The sequence below is a fragment of the Alosa alosa genome, chromosome 13 (genome assembly GCF_017589495.1).
Source record: "Alosa alosa isolate M-15738 ecotype Scorff River chromosome 13, AALO_Geno_1.1, whole genome shotgun sequence".
NCBI lineage: Eukaryota > Metazoa > Chordata > Actinopteri > Clupeiformes > Clupeidae > Alosa > Alosa alosa.
The window spans coordinates 18,053,581-18,065,030 of NC_063201.1; the positions used below are offsets into that span (position 1 = coordinate 18,053,581).

The following is an 11,450-nucleotide window of genomic DNA, read 5'->3' on the forward strand; positions in this document are numbered from 1 at the left end:
AGAGGCTATAGGCGCAGCTCAAAGGCCACAGTCAGTGCAAAGAGGTAATGTTCTTCGGCAAACTATTGTTGAGAAATCTCATGATCTCTCAGAAAGAATTGAGCTTAGTACAGAATATAAACAGCTGGCTGATGTTATTGTAAAATCACATGCAGACACAGAAGGTCCTGTGAAAACACATCAAGGACAAGAACAGCGCAGGCCAGTACAAGACAGTGCAACCTCTGGTAATCTGATAAATATTTTGAATAGACAAAATGAAATCACATCTATGCTACTCAAGCAACAGCAATTGTCTTTATTGCCACCCAAAAGTGTTACCATCTTTGAAGGGGACATCTTGCAGTTCAGGTCATTTATGTCATCTTTTGAGCACAACATTGAGATGAGAACTGAAGATGCACAAGACAGATTGTTTTACCTTGAGCAGTACACAAAGGGTCAAGCTAGAGAGTTAGTAAAAAGTTGCCAGCACATGGATAGAAATCAAGGCTATCTCAGAGCCAAACGCCTGTTGCACGAACATTTTGGCAATGAGTATAACATTTCTACAGCTTACATTGAGAAAGTACTTAATTGGCCTACCATAAAGCCTGAAGACCCAAAAGCCTTGAACGACTATGCCTTGTATCTCAAAGGATGCTGTAATACCATGGAAAGGCTGGATTACATGAAAGAACTGAATGTAGCTTCCACCTTGAAAGCCATTGTCATGAAATTGCCCTACAAGTTGCGGGATAAATGGCGGACTAAAGCTCAAGAAAGCGCTGTTGTTCTCCAACCTATCACATTTGCAGATCTTGTTCAGTTCATTGAGAAACAAACAAAGATATGTTCCAACCCAATATTTGGAGACATACAAGACAAGGTTGCGGGCAGGAGAAGTCTCAATATCAGTAAGTCCATCTCTAGGCCCAAGTCGTCTTATGCAGCTAATGTGGCAACACTGAGCACTCCAGTGGCTCAAAGCTTGAACAGCAATGATCCCAAATGCCTCTGCTGTGAAGGTGCCCACAAAGTAGAGCATTGCTCTGACCTCAGGAAGAAAACCCACAGGGAAAAGTTAAACCTTTTAAAAGAAAAGGGACTGTTTTGGTTGTTTGTGCAAAGGGCACTTAAGCAAAGACTGCAAGGACCGTCTGTCATGCAACATGTGCAACCAAAACCATCCCAGTGTGCTTCACATCAACTTTCAGGTCAAAGGTGAGACTTCCAGGTCAGTGGAACCACCACAGCCCATCCCAACTGTGTCATCAAACATCTGTAGGCATAATGGGGCCGGGAACTCTAACAGGTAAAATTGAAAGTGCACATTTAAAGGAAACAGGATCATTCAAACTTATGCTTTTCTCGATCCGGGAAGTTCAACAACATTCTGCACGGAAAGACTGGCGCAGAAGTTAAGCCTGGAAGGAAAACAAACCACTGTGTTATTGAGAACATTGTCATATGAAAGACCTGTCAAGAGTGTGTTGCTGTCAGGACTGGAAGTGGGTGAGCTAAAAAGTAGCAAATTCATGCCTATAACTGAAGTTTACACTCAAAAGTCCATGCCAGTGACAAAAGACAACATCCCAACACATGAGGACTTAAAGGAATGGCCTTACCTCAGTGAAATCCACTTACCCCAGATAGACTCTGATGTTGACTTGCTCATTGGAATGAACGCAGCAAATGTGATGGAACCCTGGCAAGTGATCAATTCACAAAAACATGGGCCTTATGCCGTTAAAACCCTGTTAGGCTGGGTGATAAATGGTCCATTGGGAGGATGCAGCAAAGGTGTGGAAATTGCCACAGAGACTGCCAATAGGATCTCCTTGGTCGACCTGCAAGAACTTCTGGTGAGTCAATACAACACAGATTTCAACGAGAAGGCCTATGAAGAAAAAACTGAAATGTCAGTGAATGACAAGAAATTCCTGAACATTGTCAATGAATCTGTGAAAGTGAAAGAGGGTCACTACTGCATTAACTTACCTTTCAAATCAGATAACATCACAATGCCCAACAACCGCGTTGTTGCAGAACAGCGCCTGTTGAATCTGAAAAGGACGTTCAAAAGAGATCTGTACTATCAAAGGGAGTATACAGAGTTCCTCAGTGATGTCATTCACAAAGGCTACGCTGAAATGGTTCCCTTTGCACAACTGTATAGGACAGATGGAAGTGTTTGGTATATCCCTCATCATGGGGTATATCACCCAAAAAAAGAAGACCATTAGAGTAGTCTTTGATTGTGGTGCAACCTTTCAGGGGACATCCCTTAACTCTGAACTACTCCAAGGCCCAAATTTGACGAACACGCTAATTGGAGTGCTGACACGTTTCCGAGAAGAACCAATAGCGCTGATGGCGGACATACAGGCCATGTTCCACCAAGTCCAGGTGACTGAAAGTGACACTGACTTCCTGCGCTTCTTATGGTGGCCACAAGGGAATGTGGATGATGCTCCAGTGGAATATCGCATGACTGTTCATTTGTTTGGTGCAGTCTCTTCACCAAGCATAGCCAACTTTGCTCTCAGAAAGACTGCACAGGACAATGCAAACAACTTCCCTCCTGAGGTAACAAACACAATCATGGAACACTTTTATGTAGATGATTGTTTAAAATCTATGCCCACAGAACTAAAAGCAATGGAACTCATCTCAGACCTCACTGAAGTCTGTCATAGAGGAGGCTTCCATTTGTCAAAATGGATAAGCAACAGCAGAGCTGTCCTTGGTGCTGTTCCACAAGAAGACAGAATTAAAGAGATAAAAGACTTGGACTTGAGCAAAGATCCATTGCCCATGGAACGAGCCTTAGGACTTCAATGGTGTGTCCAAAGTGACTCCTTCAAGTTCAACATCACCATCAGTGAACGTGCACTTACCAGAAGGGGCATCCTTTCAATGGTAAGCTCTATATGATCCATTAGGCTTTCTGTCTCCACTTACCTTGCCAGCTAAACTGTTGTTACAGGAATTGTGCCGACAGGACCTTGGATGGGACATGACCATTCCCAACACACTTTCTGACCAGTGGACCAAATGGACCGGAAGTCTCTCACAACTCACAGACTTTAAAGTTTCACGCTGCTTTAAGTCAAATGATTTTGGTGAGTCAGTGCAAAACCAGATTCACCACTTCTCTGATGCCAGCGAGCTAGGCTATGGAACAGTCAGCTATCTCAGAATGACAAATGGAGAAGGGAAAGTCTATGTATCATTCTTGATTGGCAAGTCAAGAGTAGCTCCATTAAAACGACAGACCATCCCAAGGTTGGAGTTAGCAGCTGCAGCTTTGTCAGTTAAAGTGGATAACATGTTAAAAAAAGAATTGCCGCCACCTACAGATAGGTCAGTGTTTTGGTCTGACAGCACATCTGTCTTAAAGTATATCTCAAATGACCACACTCGTTTTCATACCTATGTGGCGAATAGGACATCTAGGATTAGGGAGGCAACACAAGTCAGTCAGTGGAGGTATATTGACACAAAGAGAAACCCCGCAGACGACTGCTCTAGAGGTGTGAGCGCAGAGAGGTTCATGAGGAACCCAAGGTGGATCTCTGGACCAGAGTTCCTTTGGTCATCAGAAGAGGACTGGCCGAATGAATCTGTGGACAATGTTGAACTTTGTGAAGATGATCCAGAGGTGAGGAAATCTGCAACAGTGAATGTAATTATGCAGACATGTGAGGAAAGGCCCACAGACAAATTGATCAATCACTTTTCAGATTGGCTGAAGTTGAGAATAGCTGTTGCATGGATCCTTAAAGTGAAAGAAACATTAAAACACCTCGTGCAGAAAGGAAATGACTCAAAGAAAGATTGTAAGCAGACTCTAAGGGTAACCAGAATGACAAAAGGGTATGTCAAAGACAACATAAAAGAAGCAATAACGGTGAATGACCTGATAATGGCAGAAAAGGCTATTCTATCGTATGTACAGAAACAAAGTTTCCCTGATGAAATCAACATGCTGCAAGAGGGCGCTTCCAATGTGAAAAAAAGCAGTAACATATACAAATTGGATCCAGTGCTGGACAATGGAATCCTCAGAGTGGGCGGTCGCCTCAGAAGAACGGCAATGCCTGAGGAAAGAAAACATCCTGCCATTTTGGCCAAAAACCACCACGTGTCCACTCTGATCTTACGCCATGTCCATGCTCAAACTGGACATGGAGGAAGGAACCACATGTTATCCCAGGTGCGTAAAACATACTGGATTACAAGTGCTAATTCTGCTTCAAGAAAGATTATTTCTCACTGTGTAACTTGCAGAAAGAACAGAGGAAAACCTGGTGAACAAAAGATGGCTGATCTGCCAAGGGAAAGGCTAGTCATGGACTTACCACCATTCTCCAACATTGGTCTTGACTATTTTGGCCCTTTAGAGGTGAGAAGGGGAAGGAGCACAGTAAAAAGGTATGGTGTCATCTTTACCTGCATGACAAGTCGAGCAATACATCTGGAGGTTGCCTACTCTTTAGATACACACTCGTGCATCAATGCCATCAGGAGGTTTCTATGCCGAAGAGGCCAGGCACAACACATAAGATCCGATCATGGCACTAACCTTGTCGGTGCAGAAAGGGAACTAAGAGAAGCACTCAGAACATTAGACCAAAGAAAGATCCACCAAGCTCTGATGAAGGAGGGAGTTCACTGGAGCTTCAACCCCCCCCACTGCTTCTCACCATGGTGGGTTCTGGGAACGCCTCATCAGAATGGTAAGGCATATCTTATGTTCAGTCTGCAAACAACAAACACTAGATGATGAAGGCCTAAGCACTGTTTTCTGTGAAGTTGAGGCGATTCTTAACAGCCGGCCTATTACAAAAGTTTCTGATGACCCACACGATTTGGAAGCCCTGACTCCTAATCACATTTTGTTGCTCAGGACTAACCCACTTCTGCCCCTGAATGTTTTCAAGGTCCTGACCTTTACCACAGGAGGCGCTTCCAGTATATAAGAGCTCTTCTGGAAGAGATGGCTGCTGGAATACCTACCTCTTCTTCAAAAAGGCAAAAGTGGTCAAGAGTCAAAAGAAACTTCATCACTGGAGACATAGTCCTAATCGCAGACAACTCAGCCCCTCGCAATTCATGGCTACTTGGAAGAATTTTGGAGGCCAAACCTGACACCAGAGGCCATGTCAGAGTTGTGAAGCTGCAAACGAAGAGCAATGTGCTGGAGAGGCCAGTATCTAAAGTCTGCTTGCTGCTGGAGGGTGATGACACTTCTGTGATGGGTTCAGAACAAGTGAAAAAGGATTAAAGATAAGTGAACTGATTCACTTTCCTTTAATATTTTTGCAAATAATTTAAAATAATTCCGGTGCAAAAAGAAATGGCTCCTTTTATAATTTAATGAATTAATTGTCTTTGCCTCTACAAATACAATTAGGGGCCGGTATGTAGGAGCCAAATTGAACTTCATGTAATTCTTATATTTTCTTTGTTTATTAGCCGGAGTAAGTGTGTGTGTGCATGTCTGTGTGCGTATGTATGTGAGAGTGGTTGATTGGATTGAGTATGGGCACAGGTCTGTCTGTCCCACCTACAGGATCCTGGAGGAGGTTGCTGAAGGTGGAGCCCCAGGGGGATGACCTTAAGAGCTGTAGGCCGCAGCTTGTGGGCGTGGCTGAGAAGGGCATACAGTCTTTTGAACGTGCTGCTGTGCTGACTTTGGACTTGGACTTAATAGAAAGCCTTATAGTGTTTACTTGTTTTACTTTACCACAACTGTCAACAATAAATGGTCAGAAGGGACCGACTTGGAACAAAACCACTACTCCTCATCATTTAACACGCGTCAAGACTAGGATCCACTCAGCCACCAGTGGTAGACAAAATAGGAAAAACTTATACGCTACTACACAAGTCAATGTAACATTCATGATTTTGTTTAGCCCTCACATCATATCTTAAAAGGGCACCAATTGAGGTGTTGCATTTGAATGTTGTTTTATTCATATTTTTTCTAAATCACCCTAACTCTGGACATGAATGCTATACACCTGGAGCAGCTAACGTGCTATCGAGCTGACCGAGCCCTAGCAGACAAAAGACGTGGTGGAGGAGTTTGTGTTTACACACATGATGCTTGGTGCGAGGCGCCTTCTGTGAGTACACAGACACTGCTCTCCACTGGCGGAGTTTATGATAATTAAGTGCCGACCCTTCTACCTCCCCAGGGGAATTCACCGCGATTCTGCTGGTGTGATTGTACATCCCCAGCAACAAAAAAACAGTGACAGGAGCATGGCACTGAATGAGCTGTATCGGGCCGTCAGTGAACAACAAAGTGAACACCCGGATGCCTTCACAATCATCGCTGGAGACTTCAATCACGCCAATCTCAAAACTGTAATAACACAAAATTTCACCAACATGTAAACTTCCCAACAAGAGGACAAAACACCCTGGACCTTGTTTACACCCCACAGAAAGAAGCCTACAAAGCCAAATCCCTCCCCCACATCGGGCAATCAGACCACATTAGCATCCTGCTGCTGCCCTGATACAGACAAAGAGCAAAAGTCACCAAACCGGTTCTGAAGGAGGTGAGAATGTGGCCGGAGGGGGCCGTCTCACAACTTCAGGACTGCTTTGAAACAACAGACTGGGATATCTTCAAAACAGCTGCCACCCACCACCAACAACCACATTGACATTGAGGAATACACAGACACTGTGACCTCCTACATCACCAAATGCATCGATGATGTTACAGAAATAAAACACATCACCACCAGACCAACCAGAAGCCATGGCTGACAGGAGGCGTCCACAGACTGCTGAGGGCCAGAGACAAAGCCTTCAGAGCTGGAGATGTAGCTGGCCTAAGAACAGCGAGGGCTAACCTGTCCCAGGGCATCAGGAAGGAAAAAAAGGATTACACAGACAAAATAACAACACACTTCAAAGACAGCAGAGATGCACAGAGCCTATGGCAGGGCATACAGGCCATCACTGACTACAAGCCTGCATAATGGGCTGTGAGAACAACACCTCTCTGCTAAATGACCTGAACAGTTTTTTTCCGTTTTGAAGCACAAAATGACACTCACCCACAGAAAACCCCACCTCCCCCACGACCAACCCTGTACCTGTCCTCTGCCAGCGTGAAGGGACACTAGCCACCATTAACCCACAAAAGCAGCAGGCCCAGACAACATACCAGGACGAGTGTTGAAGGACTGTGCAGAAGAGCTGAAGGATGTTTTTACAGACATTTTCAACACCTCTCTGGAGCAAGCAGTCATCCCATCACTTTTCAAAACTGCCACCTTCATACCCGTGCTAAAGAAATTATCACCATCATGCTTCAATGACTACCGTCCTGTAGCACTCCATACCATAATCATGAAGTGCTTGAGCGGCTAGTCATGTCACACATCAAAACCACCCTACCCCCACCCTGGACCCCTTCCAGTTTGCATACGAGCCAAACGATCCACGGAGGATGCAATCTGCTCTGCCCTCCATCCAGCCCTCACCCACTTAGACAATAAAGACTCATATGTGAGAATGCTGTTCATAGACTTCAGTTCAGCATTCAATACCATAATACCACAACAACTCATCAGCAAACTGGACAAGCTAGGATTCAGTACCTCCCTCTGCAACTGGCTGCTGGACTTCCTGTTGCAGAGACCACAAGCAGTATGTGTCGGGGACAACACCTCAAGCACTCTGACCCTGAGCAGGGGCCCCTCAAGGGTGTGTGCTCAGCCCCTGCTCTTCACACTGCTAACACATGACTGTACAACCACTCACAGCTCCAACCATCTGGTGAAGTTTGCGGACGACACAACACTGGTGGGCCTCATCACTAAGGGCGATGAGGCTCACTACAGAAAGAAGTAGACCTGCTGGCTAAATGGTGCAAAGACAACAACCTCCTGCTAAATGTCAGCAAGACCAAGGAGATTGTTGTCAACTTTCAGAGAGGCCACAAACAACTGCCACCACTGTCCATCGGCCCAGATGCTGTGGAGAGTGAGCAGCACAAAATTTCTGGGGGTGCACATCAGCGGCGACCTCTCCTGGACCACCAACACAGCATCACTGGTGAAAAAGCCCAGCAAGCGCCTCTACTTCTTCTTGCATAATTGAAGAAGGCAAGTGCCACGCCCTCCCGTCATGACTACATTCTACAGAGGGACCATCGAGGCATCGTCTCCAGCAGCATCACAGTGTGGGGGCGGAAGCTGCACAGATCAGAACAGGAAGACCCTCCAGCACTGTTAACACAGCTAAGAGGATCATTGGAGCACCACTCCCCTCCTGCAGGACATTTACACCACCCACCTCACCCAAAGCACTAATGATTGTCAAGGATACAACCCACCCTGCACACGAACTGTTCAGCCTCCTGCCCTCTGGAAGCCCGGTACAGGAGCCTCCCGCCCCGCACCACCAGACTGGCAAGTAGCTTCATCCACCAAGCAATCAGGATGCTGAACACTCTACCCACTCTCCCATCACTGACAGCCCCCCACCCACCAGCCAGCCAGGAACCTAGGAAACTAGGATCCTGTCTACCTAACCCCCAACACCGCCCTGTGGAACTGCACTGTGACTCTCAGGCCCTAACGTGTTGCTGCTTCACATCAAGCCTGATATACTTGAAATTACTGCATACTGCATATCAATGTAAATATACAGGTCACACAAGCACAAGTTTAAACTTCATGTAACTGTTCAGACTATATAAATATACAACACAACTACCTGTATTTTATTTATATATATATGTCCTATATTTCTATTTTGATACATACATGTTCTATATTTCAGTCTTGCACTTTAATTTAATGTTTATTGTCTATGGCTATGTCTATAGTATGTCTATGTCTGTATTTAAAGTATGTCTATGTCTGCATGGGAAAGTAAGAAACGAAATTTCAATTCTTTGTATGACCAGTGCATGTAAAGAAATTGACAATAAAAGCCGACTTGACTTGACTTGAATGAAATCCACTTGGAGAGCAAAATATTATATTTTTACACACATTTCATATTTTTTTCCACATTTGTTGTACCTTACCACAGATTGTAAAGAATGATTCCCTCTTCTTTAAAATGCTGTCATAGGATAAAATGTGTTTATGGTTTCCTAGAAAAAAGGAGTGGCTCATCTTACCCCTATGTTCATCTTACCTAACTCAAACAGTTGGCCTTGGGTATCGGTCTGGACTTGCTCCATTGACAAGCACCTATGCCCAAATGAAAACTCGCTGACGCATGTGATGTTCGTTGATGTTCCAAAACAAGTAGGGTGGCGAAATACAGTTTCTGTCGTGTTTTATTTGGCATTTTGTAAAATCCCATAGCCTGGGTTTTCCTATGCTGCCGCAATTTTATTCACGCTGCTAGGCAGCCTGGATTCTATGGACTTCGTTTTCACCTCAACGAAGGAACCAATCACAGAACGGAGGGAGGGCAGCAAAACGATGATGACACACCAAAGCCGTTATGAGCTACGTACAGACGCAGTTGATAGACATTCGTAGCGCCCAATAAACGGCTCTGGGCATTCGTAAACCACGTTTCAAATACGAGAAAATGAATGCCTAGTTCCCAGACCCCATCTCAATGAGATGAGGTCTGACGTTAGCCAGGCTAAAAATCCCATTGATTTCTGTTGGAAGACTCATTGCTCGCTGATTCCTCGCTGTTCCGCGAGACTTTCTTTTACTGGATGCTCCAGGCGCGAATATTGAGCGGAAGTTCATATGCAGTTGTGAGGTATCTGAAAAAATAGTTCCACGATAGCAAATAACATGGCTTGAAATAAAAACATTGCGCCGATATACGTTTTTAATAATCAATGAACATCACTAACCACTCGGTTAGTGCACAGTTTTGAAAACGAACAAAGACTGGTTAAGCCTGTTACATACTCGCCACTCCCGACCGGTAGCGAGACAATGTGACGTCACGGGAGCGCCATAACCATTTATACTCGCGCGTGGTGGTCGCACCGTAGTGGTGAGCTGTCAGTAGCATTGGCCTTAATGGCAGTAAAAACTACCCTCTGTGATGATACTTTAGACTTCGGTTGCTGCTATTCACAAATACCATCTTTACGTCTAGTTTCCAAGGTGTGTGCAGCTAGATAGATAGATACTTTATTCATCCCGAGGGAAATTTTAGCTAGCTGGCTGCTGAGAGATGAGTTTGAGTAATTTCCTAAGGTGGAAAGAGATTTTTTTCAGGTCTTAGCAGTCAGATATCCTTTGGTTGAAAATAAATATCTTTGTTACCTTTTGCTGGATTTTTGGCATGTCCCTGGGTCCTAGTTCTTTCATCTTAATTCCCTGTGTTAAATCTCTCTCTGGTAGCTTCATTAACTTATCCAGCAAACTATTAAAAAATCACAAACTCTCGCTGGTAATTTCCCTCTCTTCTCAAACTGACTATTCAAACATCATGTTTATTTAAATGTGCCATGTGTAAGAATTGAGGTAAAAATATCCAACAAATAAGCTACACACATCAAAAGAATGAGAAGGAATAAGGGCGATGATGTCATTAAAAAAAATGGCAAGGTATAGTGCTGCAGAGATATCAACCAGAATTAGCATGCTAAAATACTAGCCACAGCCCGAGGTGCCATAATACCAGCTTCGGCCCTGGGAGGCGGTATGCGGGCAACATAACCGCTAGCCAAACTGCAATACACATTTCTCGGTTGTTACTCTAGGGTAGACCAACTCACTTTCTGGAGGTATACTGCCTCCATCTTTTATGGAATGTGGAGTATGAATTGATTTTTTGGCGGATATTACACATGGCACCTTTAAGATGTGGGCTAAGCTTTATGAAATGCCTGAATGTGGTTGATGCCTGTATAGAGGTTGCATGCTTCTTGATCTTGGCATCAAGCTCATCCTGCTTGTCGTGCATCTGAAAAAAAATGTACGACCTGCCTGCGCGAGGCTGAAATTTCTCATGCGACAGAGGAAATGACGCAATTTTGACATCACATTGTCGCGCTACCTGTTGGGAGTGGCGAGCATTTAACAGGCTTTAGGGACTTCAAGACATGCTCGCTTCTGGCACCATTTTCACAAATAAACCAATTAGGAGCTACGTTTCCGATACCCACAAATTATGCCATCTGTGGATTGGTTGAACTGGCAATTTCCTGCTGGGAGGATCAACCAATCCATATGGACGACACATATTATGCATAATTATCCACAAATTATATTTGGCTGGTCCTCCCATCATTTTGAAAGTGAAACATCATTTTGAAAAAGATGGTTGTGGTGAATTTCAAACTTTTTTGGCTGAAGTATAGCTATCCTAGCATGGCCCATTGAGATCAATGGGGGCGGTATCCTCCCTCTCTCCAGTTCTGTATAATACCTCCATGGGCCAGGCCGAACAGTAGAGCAGATTCAAATATGCTCACAGATGGATTCACCCAGTCTATGGACACATAA

The 11,450-nt window shown here is 44.5% G+C and overlaps 1 protein-coding gene across 1 annotated transcript; it reads left to right on the forward strand.

Moving 5' to 3' along the window:
- Positions 1-1,320: 1,320 nt before the first annotated feature.
- Positions 1,321-4,914, forward strand: LOC125306497. The gene is made up of 2 exons (XM_048261914.1): positions 1,321-4,721; positions 4,892-4,914. The coding sequence occupies exons 1-2, from the start codon at positions 2,999-3,001 to the stop codon at positions 4,912-4,914; spliced, it is 1,746 nt and encodes a 581-aa protein (XP_048117871.1). The 5' UTR covers positions 1,321-2,998.
- Positions 4,915-11,450: the final 6,536 nt, after the last annotated feature.